The 15274-nt window shown below is 38.5% G+C and overlaps 2 protein-coding genes across 2 annotated transcripts in view; both read left to right on the top strand.

The window, feature by feature from the left end:
• LOC135469067 (cytoskeleton-associated protein 5-like) overlaps positions 1-9483 on the top strand; it is a 43921-nt gene extending 34438 nt beyond the window's left edge. The window contains 9 exon segments of the mRNA XM_064747592.1: positions 238-426; positions 767-922; positions 2779-2868; positions 3735-3882; positions 4928-5139; positions 5828-5975; positions 7097-7218; positions 7562-7633; positions 7864-9483. Coding sequence (XP_064603662.1) covers positions 238-426; positions 767-922; positions 2779-2868; positions 3735-3882; positions 4928-5139; positions 5828-5975; positions 7097-7218; positions 7562-7633; positions 7864-7995 — 1269 coding nt within the window. The 3' untranslated portion in view covers positions 7996-9483.
• Positions 9484-10640: 1157 nt separating this feature from the next.
• The window catches only part of LOC135467291 (cytoskeleton-associated protein 5-like), a 41155-nt gene continuing 36521 nt past the window's right edge, over positions 10641-15274 (top strand). The window contains 3 exon segments of the mRNA XM_064745059.1: positions 10641-10767; positions 14115-14202; positions 14878-15071. Coding sequence (XP_064601129.1) covers positions 14146-14202; positions 14878-15071 — 251 coding nt within the window. The 5' untranslated portion in view covers positions 10641-10767; positions 14115-14145.

Genomic DNA, 15274 nt, shown 5'->3' with positions numbered 1-15274 from the left:
CTTGCTGGCTTCATCACTGGCCTGTGGTGGGAAAGTCTACCAACAACCTGCGGATGGTTGTGGGTTTCCCCCGGGCTGTGCCCTGTTTCTTCCCACCTGGTTTCTTGATTCACAGACCTGACTACAGTGGAATATTTGAGTATTGACCTGACCACAGTGAAATATTTGGGTATTGCACAAAATTTTAAGTAAATTAAAAAAAAAAATATGTGTAAAGTTTTGCTTATGTTTCCTCAGTGTTTATGGAAAGTAATCAGACTGATGCCAGAGTTTATTGCGGAGATTAACCTGGATCGTTTGTTGCTGGATGCTCATACCTTCCTCAAAGCCTACCCGTCTAGTTACTGGAAGGAAAGGTCGTCTGATATACAGTACAGGACAGTGAAAACCATCATCCATACGACCTACACTCTTGTAGGCAGTAAGGTAGGAATATATGAATTATAGTTCATTCTGATTCTTGGGCACTATTTTGGATAGTCCGCAACAGCATATGTCTGGAAAACTAGTTTATTATATTTCCCTCAACCTTTTCGCATATACATGTAGAAGACCCAATTTTTATGCCTTTTTAATTTGACTGTGGAGACAAAACTACATTGGTTCGATTTCAGGGCTTCACAAAAAGTATAACTTTATCAGACTACACAGAATATTGCCCTCAAATGATGCTTAAATAAACATCTTGCATATACATATATGCAAAAGGTTGAAGAATTATAACATTAATAATGCATAATGTATGTTTTCTTCATTTTTGTTGCAGCTGTTGGACCACACTAGTCTCATAGGACAGGGCGATTCTGAGGTGATCACTTACATCAAGAGCTTGGCTAACAGGAATGATGTCCGTGTAGTCTCCAATACCTCCCAGAATGACTCGATGAATGCGTCTGTGGAGAACATGTCAACCTCTAAACAGGTGAGGCACTTTGCTTGTTGCTGTCTGCATTTGACTTCTATTTCTGGGTTTGGAAGGTGAGGCAGAACTCAGTGGTAAAATGGGTAACTTACAACCAATAACACACAAGATGCAGGCTTAGATAGAAAATGTCTTGACTCGCCAGCTCATCTTGTTCGACAGGCCTGTGTGAAAATAACCATTTGAGCAGTCATGCATTTGTTACGGGCCACTTGTCCACCATCAATACAGCATACAAGTTTGTGTGTCCCATATGATGAAAGGATTAGTGTTCAGAGACATTATTTATTCATAAATAGACACCCTCTGTATACAGTTCAATTGAGTGTAAAAAGTATTGAAAAAGGGCACATCTTTGGCCAAAGACACCGAAAACAGTTGTATCTGCTCTTGCCATTTTATAGCTGAAAGCTGCGACAGGAATACAGCTGAATTTCCACGACACTTACACACAATGCTTATAAAATATTATTAACTGAACTGAAAACTGATAGATAGTAAATCTCTTTACACTGTAATTCTGATGCCCACGGCCTGCATGAATTTATATTTTGTACAGGACTTTATTCAGAATTCCGACTATAATATGTACCATTAGTTGTCACCGCATATAGATTTGAGTTTAGAACCTATAAAGCAGACAGAGGGAAAAAATAGTAAATAAATACTAAATCTTAAAATATACACATGGAATGTACAGTACGACACAGAGTAGAGCTATAGTTTAGCAGTCCATATATTGCCAGTGCGGTTGGAAATGCCTGGACAAAGATCAAATTCAACGTCTCAAAACTTAGAATCTATAGCCTGGCCAGAGATGTCTGTGTTTCATTAATTGGAACTTCAACGTTGTCCACTATGGGTTCAAATTGATAAGGCACTATGTTTCCTTCAGAGTAGCCAGAATCCGTCACGAAAATGACATCATTTTGATACAAATCCCCAGGTTATTTGGGGTGGCCATCTATGACGTCAGCCACTGAGCCATTTAGGGCGGCTGGCTGGAGATCGGCTAGGGCATTAAATCTATTGTCTTTGGTGGGTTTAAAGTCATTATTACGTTTCTCAGAAGCCCTCTCGGAAACATACTGTATAAAATCTGAACACTAATCCTTTCTGAGTTCGTCAAAACTTAAAACTGATCGCCATGATGTAGTTGAAAAATTCTTAAATAAGTGAAAAACAACAATAAAATGAATAAAATTTCTTGGAGAAAAATTTTGAGAGACAACGATCGTTAAATGCGTCATTACATGAATAATGCGACATTTGCACAAATTCTCAAGTCCTTATTTATGTACATGTATAAAGCTATCATTGGTTGGTCGGCCATTTTCAGGGCTTCACAAAAAGTATAATTTTCTGAATCTAAACAAGCCCTCAGAATATGCTTGAATATTCTCGCAAAAATGCAGAATGGTTGATGAAGTGCAATACCAGTAACAACAACAGTTCCATTCAAACTGTTAACACATTCAGCTCATCAGAAATGGTAAAATGAAGACAATTATAATGCTTCATTTTAGTGTACATTTTTATGACTGAGAGTATTATGACATTAATTTTAACGACAAAGCTACTGTAGACTGTAGTGTTTCTCTTCTGTTATGGCATAGCGATAAATAGTTTTAGAAATAATAATTAGTTTAAGTAGGGCTCTCTGATTTTCGTTGCCCGTAAAACTGACTGCCATCATATACCTTGAATGAAAAATTGTTGAATATGGTGTTTGGCAAGAATGAAATAAGTAAATAATTTTCAGAGAAATCATGTAGCGATAGAGTAGCCTGTTTGTTCTGTTCAGTGTTTTTGCACTGCAGATTAATAATTGTAACTATGGAGTGATGATATTTCAGGGGCAGAGTTCCAGAAAAGTTTTGGAGAGTAACAATGAAATTTTGCTTGAAAGCTTAAGCAAGATTAGCTCAGAGGAGAAAAGTGAAGAGGTAGGTTATCATGGATGTCAAAAAGACTGCAATGTTTCTATGTGTTTCGCATGTATGTGAGGACCATTCCTGCACTTAATCAAGGTGCATGTATGTGAGGACCATTTCTGCACTGAATCAAGGTGCATGTGTGTGAGGACCATTTCTGCACTGAATCAAGGTGCATGTGTGTGAGGACCATTCCTGCGCTGAATCAAGGTACATGTGTGTGAGGACCATTCCTGCACTGAATCAAGGTGCATGTATGTGAGGACCATTTCTGCACTGAATCAAGGTGCATGTATGTGAGGGCCATTCCTGCACTGAATCAAAGTGCATGTATGTGAGGGCCATTCCTGCACTGAATCAAGGTGCATGTATGTGAGGACCATTTCTGCACTGAATCAAGGTGCATGTGTGTGAGGGCCATTCCTGCACTGAATCAAGGTGCATGTATGTGAGGACCATTTCTGCACTGAATCAAGGTGGATGTATGTGAGGGCCATTCCTGCACTGAATCAAGGTGCATGTATGTGAGGGCCATTCCTGCACTGAATCAAGGTGGATGTATGTGAGGACCATTCCTGCACTGGATCAAGGTGCATGTTTGTGAGGACCATTCCTGCACTGAATCAAGGTGCATGTATATCAGTAACAAACCTGACAGCTGACTTAAGATTAAAGTCATATTCCTAATAAGTATGTCATTTCTTGATCTGATAGATAAATGAGCAAACAAATTGATTCTTTGTCTGGAACATGTTGTCTTGTTTTTCCAAAGTTTTGTTTGCATGAATTTAATATAGGGCAGTTTATTTTAAGACTTATCATAAATGCATTAAGTACCTTTCATTTCATAGCAAATATGTATCCTCTTGTTTTTGCAGGGACTCAACGACCTCTATGATTTCATGAAGAAACACCCAGAGGTTGACCTGGACTCATTTCTTCAGAAATACTCGCAGTCTTTCCAGCTTCATGTACAGAAAGGCCTGAAGGTTTTAGAGCAGGATAAAGAAGTTAAACACAATACAGGTATGTGGAAGGTGATTCAAATTTATAGGTAAACAGGAATGGTTTTTTTTGTTCTTGCTTGAACATGCATCTTTAAGAAAATTTGATGTCAAGAATGTAATTTTTCTGTTAGTCTGGACTGCAACACTCTTGTTGAAGGGTTACTTCAACCCCAAGAAAAACAAGGTGGAAGTATTAAAGTGATATAAATTATACCCTATAAAACAAAGCTTACATCATACTTCACAAGTATTTACCGTGAATAAGTTTTTCTCCCCTACAACACAAAATCCTCAGTAGTTTCCATAAAAAATGTTCCTGATGTGACATGATATTATTTCTTATGTGACAATGAATCGGGCAGATGTGACGTCTAGAAAGGCAGTTATGTTGAAATGACGTCATTCGCATTTAATTTATTTTATTTATTTATTTGATTGGTGCTTTACGCCGTACTCAAGAATATTTCACTTATACGACGGCGGACAGCATTATGGTGGGTGGAAACCGGGCAGAGCCCGGGGGAAACCCACGACCATCCGCAGGTTGCTGGCAGACCTTCCCACTTACAGTCGGAGAGGAAGCCAGCATGAGCTGGTCTTGAACTCACAGCGACCGCATGGGTGAGAGGCTCGTGGGTCATTACGCTCCGCTAGCGCGCTAACCGACTGAGCCACGGAGGCCCCTTCATTCGCATTTAAAAGTATGTAATTTTTGGCAATGATTCTTACACAAGGCAAAATTGGAACCGACAAAATAATGTTCTCTCCTTACAATCCTCTGAAACAAGCAACAGTGATTTTAATACAGTGCAGTTTTTTTTTTAGAATTTAGGAAAGCAATTCTGACTATTTTGATCCTTATCATTTTACCCTTCAGGGCCTGACACTGGAGTAGCTCTAACCATGTATTTTATTTTTGCTTTGTTAATATATTTTACTGATCTATGGAAAGCATAGTGAGTAAATACTTATTGGCTTATTTATCATTATGGAAGTATAAACCACAGAGATATAAAATATGCCTCTTCTGATATAGCATCTTTTACTTTGATGTCTCTTTCCAGGAAGTAAAGTGTTAAGAGATTCGAGCCCAAATCCTGTGTGTGACTCAAGGGTGATTAGCGGTGAGAATGTGCTGATGAATTCGTCTGTAGAGAATGTGGTAGGAGATTCCAATTGGCTGCCTATCAGTGACTCTGCAATAAAAACAGCAATTTCTTACCGTGAGAAATTATGTCAGCTGCGAACCCAGCGTGGCCAGGGTCAGGCCTGTGAGGTGAGTTTATGCAGAGTGGGATGTTGTTGGTGCAGAGCTTGTAGAACTTAAGCATTTACTGCTGAGGGAACTCCAGTCGAGACCTGATGCTAAACACAGCTATATCACAGATTCACCCGTGTTGCTTCCCTTGTGCCATTTTTGAAGTCTATGGCACACATGATACGTTGTACATGTATATATATATATATATATATATATATATATATATATATATGTATCACACTGAATCTGTTTCAAACCACCATGACCATCACTAAAAATAGGTGTTACTGAAGTCAGTTTGTTTTGTTTTCAGATTGATTTTGAGCCCAATCAAAATCCTGGGCAAAGAATAACTGCTGTTGTTTTTTTTTTTTTTATTTTATCAGAAGAAATGTATAATCTTGACTTGATTGGCGTTTTAGACTGTATAACAAAATATGTCACTAATACGCTGGCAGCCAGCATTATGGTGGGAGGAAGTCCAGGTGAAACCCATGACCATCGGCAGGTTGCTGGCAGACCTTCCCATGTACAGATGGAGAGGAAGCGAGTATGAGCTGGACTTGAATTCACAGCAACTGATCTTGTACAACATTTTTATTTATGTGCACATACATGTATGTATGTTTTGTATATATGAATTTTAGTATTTTATGATTTTTATCAGTATATATATTAAATGTGGTTGCTTGTCGTTTTTCAGGGACTAGATGCCCTTATAGAATTCAAAAATAAAAGAGGTCAGGCTGACTTGGTCAGTTTTCTGAAAAAATCTGCAGAGTCTTTTAGCCATTACGTGGAGAGAGACCTGAAGGCGGTGCAGCAAGAAGGGGAGAGCAAACATCGTCCTGGTATGTGAGGTTGTTTCATATCCGCCTTGCAGTATATTTAATAGATAAATGACTTTTTAGGACAGATTGAGCAGGAGAGGGACTCTTCTTTGGTGTGTTCATGCAGTTCTCAAATGGACATACCACCAAAAGTATATTCTGAGTTGGTTCAGCTAAATACAAAGGTGTGTTTTATTTGTCTCCTAACTAAACCTTCAGGGCCTATATTTTCCGAAAAATGTCAATTAAGAGAATTATAAGGGAAGTCCGTCACTGGTCTAAACTGTCCACCCAACGAGATAGTATGCAAATGAGGCAGCGCAAAGATTTCCACAATGCAATGTTTGATTGTGGATTGCACATGTAATCAATATGAAAAGTCTAGTAAACCAAATACGGTCTTCCTCTCTATTGATAATGTTTTATAAAGTATTCATAATTTCCAGAGATCTCTGAAGTTACATAGTAGCCGGCATAATTACAACACAGTACTGTGTGTGACATTTCAAATTTGCTGAACATCTCCAGTCATCTAGAAAAACAAGGGGAGGTAACGGACTCCAAAAAAAAATCAGCCTTTCTAAATAGAGCAACTTAAGTGAGATAATCGTCGAAGGGAAACCCTGGATAAAAATGAACATTGTTCACTCAAAGTTGAATACATGTCAGTAAACATCTAAAATGACAGTACAATTTTTCCGCCTTTGGCAGTATGTGCCTTTGAAATCTCTCCATGACAGACCATTCTGTCAGCCCGATGTTTTGATATGAGTGGAAAGCGACGTAATCCGTGTTAGCAGTGCACAAGAACAGTACTTTGGCAAGCGAGCACAAGTTGTAATTGGTAGAAGTGGAGGTGTGTCTTCATTAATATGCACATAACTTACATAGAGACAGGTTTTCAACTACCATTCCGAGCCTCACATTTACAATGAAATAAAGACTACTTCAGCAATAACTGGCGTCATTGATTGCCCACAACTGGACCATAGCTGGTCTAGATATCAGTACTTAAAACTCTGTGTCAACGAATTTGGTAGAATGTGCTTATTCACAGCAACTTTACAACAACAACATGGGCCTATGTCTCCAGATACCGGTATAAACAACGCTTGTATGAGATCTGTTTTTTCTCTTTTCAGGGAATTTGTTGAAGGATTCCAATTCGCTGTCACTGATTGACTCAGAGAAGAACACTGCAGTATTTTTCCAAGAGAAATTGCGGAACTTGCGAAACAAATGTGGGCTGGACCAGATGCACGAGGTAATTTTATGGCAGAAAGAAACTGCATTCTTTTCAAGAACATGCGCAGCATTCCAGTCACTGTCTTCATAACATACTTGAATCCATTAATTTACCATTTCTTACAGCAGTGATGGGCAAAGTAACATCTCAAGGAAGGGAATACTAAGAAGAAATCTTGACTGCTAAATATTGGCTGATTACCTTTGGTAGAGCCCTCTTAACAATAACCTGCACATATAAAAAGTTAGGAACATAAAGAAATTATATGATTGTATATTTGGATGCACGAAAAGCCTTTTATTCTGGTTCTTTTTGCTTTTGTACACTTTGAATCATTGTCCCTTTGTTTGCATGTAAACAGCAGCAAGAAAACCAAGAACCTCAAGAGCCATCTCCCAGCCTACCCAAAAAGACAAGCCCTGTGAAAATTGTGGTAAGCATTGTTTAAGCACAGTAAATAATGATGTAAAAATGCTCAGGTTTAGATCTACAAATTTCTAACCGTGTCCTTTCGTGGGGAAAAAAAAAATCAAGCAAGCTGTTTGGTTTTGCCTTTTATTTTTGTTTGCAGCTTTTTGCTGATCTTCAAAATAGTATGTGATGGTTTTTACCTTATATAAAATTAGAAGAAAACGGTAAATGTTTGTATGTTTGTGCTTTTAGCCTGTTGTAAAACCACCAGAGCCGAAACCTGAAGAAAGTGTGGGGATTGTGGAGAGTGTGGGAATGACTTCTGTCAACATGCTTGCGCTGAAGAAGAGATTAGACCGTATCAAGAAAATGGCTAAACATTGATCAAAATACAAAGGATCAGTATCGTGTAAATATAAAGGAAATGAACCAAGTTTGTGTCACTGGAAACATTAGTGACTTGGGGATTTTCATTTTTAGGGTTATGGTTGCAGGAAATATACTCTAAGTCCAAGATTCTTCTAAAGCACAGGATGTGATTACACAAACTTTGGCAATTGTCAACAGGACGTTAATGCTTATATATGATTGGTGTGAATAAGTGTTCTCCAGTGTGAATACTTGTTGAAGCAGTATTGAGGGATGTGTGAATGTCTTGCAATTATTGATACTATAGTAATACCTATTGTATATCGTGCTAGTTGGAAAATAACAAAACACTTATTGATTTGGATGTGTTTTCCTTACAAAATACAGTAGATCTTGTCTGGAAACTATTTCTGATTTGAATGATAAAGGAACGACATGGTACTAATGTGAAAATGTGTGAATTTGTACACTCAAAGATAGGGTTAAATGGTACCCTCCAAAAAAATATATAATCCATCTTCAATGTATATTTGCATTTTAATTTCTACTTTGTTGTCAAGCGCCAAAGTGAAAACCATAAATATATCTGTGTTTCCCATTGCTTTGGAACCCTTTTACTTTGTGATGTATGTATCTATGTTTCGAATAGGGATTCAGAGAGAGTATCCACACATACAAAGCCAAGTTCAAAATTAAGTTAGGGGAGACAACCCTTTGTAGAGAAGTAAAAGCTATACGCAAAAGTGGTGCCTCTGCAGTTGTTGGTCAGAACAGACAGCTTGTTGAACAATGAATTATGTTTGTGTTAGCCCTGTGAACAGCAGAATTTTTGACCAGTAAGAGAGGCCTTTCATGTCATAATATATGGTAAATCATTTTCATTTGAATCAACTATTTAACATCCACCATATGCCCTTGGAGAATGTATGTGCACTAATTTTAACACCACACTGAATTTGTAGTGATGATTAAGGTACTTGTTCAAAAGGGCAAAATTTTTAATGCACTTCAATATGTCTAGTCTAATTGAACTTGATCCACATGATGAATCCACTGACCTCACCAGTACATATGATGTGCTGCTACAATGTACATTTATTCCCCATTTAACACAACTACTGTGATCCCTCATATACAAAATATTAAAATCATTTTTACAAAAAGTCTAGTTTTTATGGTGATATGAACTGTATAATTGATCAAATCTGCTGGATTAATTTATGTTGAGTGTAAATTTGTGTCATCATTGGTGGGGGAAAAAAAAGGTATTCAAAAGTGTGTAAACATACTTCGATAGTTCTGTAAATTACATTTCTGTCAATATGTGCTGATCGAAATAACAATTTCAATAGAAACCAATTAGTGCTATGAGCCGAGGAAGCTAGACTTCACTCTTATCTTACATGTACATATATTTCAGCTATAACAAGCTGTCTATCGTTCTCCTTTATGGGAAATGACAGCTTTGTTGGTTGTTTCTGGAAACATGTAAATGCTGGAGTGCTGATAATAAATGCATGTATTTTACTTGGCATAAACTTGGGTGTTGATGATCTTACTTTGCATCTCTTCCCACAAGGCATGGTATATATGAGCTCATTCGTTTCGAAAATCTCAAAAAGTTATTTTATACTGTAATTGTGCTTGGAATGAACCTCATTAGCTAAGAGGATAAGATAATCTGCCAAGGAGGTCCTGTGTTCAAATCCACCTCTTGCTGGTTTGACAGTGGCTATGTCAGGTAACTGGTGAAGGGTACTGGTTTACCTCTACCCCCTGACTAAAACGCCAATTGAAATAAGTTGTTTGGCTGACAAAAAATACAAAATAGGTAGGTCATCATGTACATTATCTCAGAAATAATCAGATATAGATGTAAATCTGGCTAATCAGACTTTGCATTCATCAGTCTGATATATGCAAGTATCTAAAATTTTGGGAATCAAAGAAATTTTGAATCAAAATGAAATTAATCTGGTTATGACCAGATGTTCTGATGTAACTAGATGATGAAAGATATCTCTACAAATGCTTTTTGAAACAAGCTGTCACTTCTGAATTAAATATCACTGTTAAAATAGAAATTTTCCTGTTGTGAAAAAAACATTGACCTATTTTGACAAAAAAATAGACTAGTTGTGAAAACTTTGTATTATTCTTATTTTACAGTAGTAAACTGATTATTTCAAAGTGGGTCATTTTTTAATTTCCTGAAACTCCACTTAAAAGTGAGACTTTAAAACTGGTCACGTTTACATCGAGTGTGGATTTTGTTCAGTTTAATGCCACATATTTCAAAAATGGCTCTCACAACATCAGCCAAAAATCATACTAGTCATACCAGTACGGGTATTATCATTAGGACATTAGCACAATTACGTAAGGAAGTGGGGGGAGGGGGGGGGGCAGACGGAAAGCCACAGTTACCCAGCTGTTTAATATAGCACCCAACATCTCATGAAAGGCTATTTAAAGACCAAGTCAGCCTCCCTGGCATTCCACGGCAACCTGGCCCTAAGCGAGGAGCAACATTCCAAGACTATTTCAGAATTAGGTCGGCTAATATCAACCAATAATACACCTGCAGACCGCCAGGGGGCGCTGCGTGATGTCATCACCGGCCAATCCTACAACCCGAGACATATCGTTTCAAATTTTTAACACTGTTGATATGGTGTAGACCTGTCATAAACCGGTATTGCGGAGACTGTGGGAAAAATCATTTGACGGAAGCAGCCTGAACGAAAACTCAGGGCACGCGGCTGTCTCGTAAGGCAAATAACCTGAGTAAGTACGGCCAATGTGTTCTGGAATGAGATATTTTCACACCTTAGCTGCTGCAGTGCAACATCTCTGATACAACAACAACAGTGACTGTGTTCGGATTAAATTTTATTTCCAAATCATCAATTGAAGACGATTGAAGGACTTAATGCCGATCATAATAAAGGGCTCTAAGTAAACATACATTTTGCTTTGTGAGACACGTTTGCACTACTGTTGTTGTCATTGGGTGATGCGTAACATGCTGAAGATCTCCAAGACTCCATTGCAGCGAAGGGTTTAGTAATAGTAGGCCTACAGTTAGTTGCGGAATGTAACTCAGAAATCGAGCAATGCAGTTGCAAGAGTTAAGGAGAGAAACAGCTTCAAATGTGCCAGACTGACATTAAAAAACAATTATCACATGTTTACCAGAACATTAAAACTTCCATCGCCTGAATCGATGTCAACCGACTGGTCCCCATAATCAGCTAACCTGTTATGAGTCTCGCCAAACCAAACATGTGGGGGAAGTGTCTGAAAATGTATTTGTGAATTTGTGCAGTTGTCACAGATGGTTTTTGGCTTGGCGAGGCTTAGAACAGGCTAGTAGATTCACTTGGTTTATGCTAGGATCGAAGTTTTAATGCGCAGGTGAAGATGCGGTAAAAGTAGCCCGACACTTCAGTCTAAGGGTGGCTTATATATATTGAAACACAGGGACCGCAAGCCACCCTTAGCCCAAGAGATATGTAGACCTGATTCCAGTAAAATGTTTACAGAAAGCTACCCTCTCGCTGAAATCCGATGCATGCGCATAAGATTCGTTCTGAATACACATATAGCAGGGCAATTCTGAAAGCTAAAATAGTTACACACATTTTGCCACAATCGCTACTCGCCCTTACATCATCATTCTCCTGTAAATCTTGAGCAAAGTCAAAAATAGGCTCGTATTGTGATCCATAGCCTTCAGACAAATGCAAAATGTCAGAACTGACAGCCAGCTGATCAAAACATGGAGAAGTGGTGAAAGGTTAACCACTCGTGCGCGGATATTACGTCACGATGTCGACACGGCATGTGAGCTTAAGTCACAACTGTGAATTATCATAGATTTACCAACCTTAAAGGCTATGTTTTGTGGCAAAAAGTCGCAGAGGAACAGAGAATGTCTTAGTGAACATAATTTATTGGAGTTTTGCCCAGTAAATGCATGTATTGGTTAATTTTGCAAGGTTATTTGTGGTGCAGAGTTTCTATGCGCTAAGCTGTTTTTAAATACCACTATTTTAACCTGGTAGACTCCTCAGCTGTGATCTACGCCTAATCCCATATTAATAGATCACAGCAAAGATCCTTGGCTGAGGTAAATGTTTCTTACCGTTGATCTGACATATTTGGAGCTGTTTCTCTTCGTAACTCTGGCAACAGCATTGCCTGATTTCAGAGTTACAATCCGCTACTTTGAATTAATACAGTAGGTTTTGATGTTTAGATAACTCAACACTACCTGTGCCAAAATAATATTACAACAGCGAGGATGAATGCCATGTTCACACCATCTAGTTGTGTTATTTTGAAATTGTGAGATTCAACACTAAGTCTGCATGTATCTGTCAGAAAGAAGGGTGCGGATTTCGAAACCTTCATCTCCTGGCCTTATGACCAGAATGATAGACTGGCCGGATGTAAAGACTATATTTGAGATTGATCGACTACACAGGTGACAGTACCACAGAAACTAATGTGGGCACAGGCTAGACGGAAAAATTGCTAAGTATATGCAACTCATTTAAAAAGAGCACATTTCAAGCCGTCCAGAAATGTGTCTTTTTTTTTCCAGGCCAGTGAATATGGTCTCTCCTTCTTCTTTCATCTGATCCAAGAAAAGGGTCCTCAGTTAAACTAAATCATGTCATATGGTATATGTCTTTGCATAAAGAAATCCATGGATCCTTAGCTCAACATGACAGAAAGGAAGTAGGGGCTTACTGTTAAATAAGGACACCCGTTGACAGTAGAGCTATGTCTTGCGAATGTGGACCGGCCCCAATAGCACAGTTGGTAGAGTGTCTGCTTCGGGAGTGGTAGATCCAGGATCAATCCTAAGTCACACCTAAGACCTTAAAAGAGAAAGTTGTAACTTCCTCGATTGGCACTCAGTGAAGATTATGCAACAACTGCTTGACCCGTATCAGTATAATGGTTTGGGCGGGGCAGCTTGCCATGGTATGTTGTCTGTGTGAAGCAGCACTTAAAAGAGCTGTGGAAATCCATCCTGCAACAAGGAGGCACATTACATGCACATCATATGACTGAAAAATTGTTAAGTACGATGTTAAACCCCAAGCACTCACTCTCTCATGCGAATGTGCCACCTTTCACCACAGCTTCACATCAGGTAACCTCTATCCTACTGAAACCTGTCATATAGCCATGTTTTGGATTGGACTGGATCGATGCAGTGTCAGCAGCTTTCACTCTGTAGAGTGACACTGAGTTGGCGTTTGGAAACTTGCTGTGATGTGATGTGATGGGAGATAAGAAGGGATTCAGTGGAGTGATAAATGTCAGAACTTTTAAATAGCAGAGTCCATTTACATGAAGATGGACTACGCTATGGTATTTGTTTATAAAAACACAGGAGTTGAAGCATCTCTCTGATGGAGTATATAGAAGAAGGCGAGTACTTCTTAATGAAGTCTGTGACTCCAAACAGTTACAGTGTGTACATTACACAGGTGAAAATACTGTCAAAATGACATAGATCATAATTTATACAAGAACTATTCCTCGACTATTACTGTGAGGGTCTCTGTGGCCAAGGGGGTTAGCATGCCAACGTGGCGCTAAGGTCCAGGAGATTCTCAGCAACGTGGCCACTGTGAAGGTCTGCCTACAACCCCTGGATAGTTGTGAGTTTCCCTCGTGCTCTGCCTGGTCTCCTCCCTCTATAATGCTGGCCGCTGTTGCATAAGTGAAATATTCTTGAAGACAGCATAAAACATCAGCCAATTAAGAAATAAATCAAGTAAGTCTAGTCCCTGCTACAAGCAAAGAAGTAAAGTACATGGAAGTGTGCAGTGTCTAATATGAAAGATGTAGTGATAATTGATTTATTTATTTTATTGGTGTAGTACGCTGTGTTCAAGAATATTTCACTTATGCGACAGCAGCCAGCATGAAGGTGGCATGAAACCGAGCAGAGTCCTGGAGAAACTCACTACTAATAATAATTAATCATGTTGAAAGTAACATTTAATCTTCAAGAAACACTACACATGTGCCACATATTGAATGAAGAAGCAGACTTACATACATTAGTTCCTTGGGAAGTGTGATGATTGTGAAATTTTATTTCTTCCCAGAGACATCCTTTGTAATCCTGGAGTGATCATCATGGCTGACGATACTGAATGGTTGAAGTTGCCCACTGATGACAAGTGTGTGCATAAGGTGAGCAATAGGAAATAGAAATCCAGGGTCCTCTTGTACGAAGCCTTCTTAACGTTACGAGACGACAACCAACATTGTAGGAATTCTGTGGCCATGGCCGTTAAATGGGCTTTGTACAAGTGGACCTAGTGCTTGTACATGTAAATTGTATAAATAGGAGAAGTCATGTGTTTGTAACGTTAAATTGTCAAAGACATGTTTACATGTGAATTGTGATCAGGTTGTGTGATTTACATGTAGAAAAATGGTTGAAAAATATTTCTTGGAAATTCAATGTTTTGGTACTTTTGACTGAAGGGTATTGTCTTAGTTATGTATTGCAATCCATTATCAAAATAACATGAGAATTCAATCATATTGTATTCAAAATTTTCATAAACTTGTCTTTCTTAGTTCCTGTAGGTAACTAATGCTGAATGTGCATTATGATTGAGAAAACTCCTCTGATCAGTTAGTACCTGTTTTTTGGTTATTAGGCCTATAGAAGTAAACATTTATGAAAATCAGTCATTTGAGTTTGTACAATGTTTTGAATTAAGTACTACAGGCAGAAAGAGAATATTTAGTGATTGCCCTTGATAAAAAATGTCATGTGTCTTGCAAGTAAAATTTGACAACTTTTATACATTGATGTCGGGACAATTACATGTAGTCTGTATTTTGTTCCATCCACAGGTGTGGAAGGCCCGAGTGGCTGGTTATGAAGAAGCCACCAAACTGTTCCAAACCCAGACAGATGAGAAGAGCCCAGAGTTCTCCAAATACCTGGGCTTGGTGAAGAAGTTTGTCATAGACAACAATGCCATTGCCCAAGAGAAGGCCTTGGATGCTGTGCTTGCCTTTGTGGAGAATGCAGGCCAAGCTGGGAAGTAAGACATTTTGTAATTACTTGTTTGTATCCTTGGCTGCCAGTTATCTGACTGCTAACCATTAAGGATGTCTGTTTCATTAATCTTTTTCACCATTAAATGTATATCAGTTTTGAAGGTACTTTGGTACAACAGACAAACAAACATTTGTAAGGTTAGTTGTTCTGTCCAGATCATCTTCTTGAAATGTGAGACATTTCTAA

Source organism: Liolophura sinensis, chromosome 6, assembly GCF_032854445.1.
Source record: "Liolophura sinensis isolate JHLJ2023 chromosome 6, CUHK_Ljap_v2, whole genome shotgun sequence".
Classification (NCBI taxonomy): domain Eukaryota; kingdom Metazoa; phylum Mollusca; class Polyplacophora; order Chitonida; family Chitonidae; genus Liolophura; species Liolophura sinensis.
This window is presented reverse-complemented; position numbering and strand designations above follow the sequence as displayed.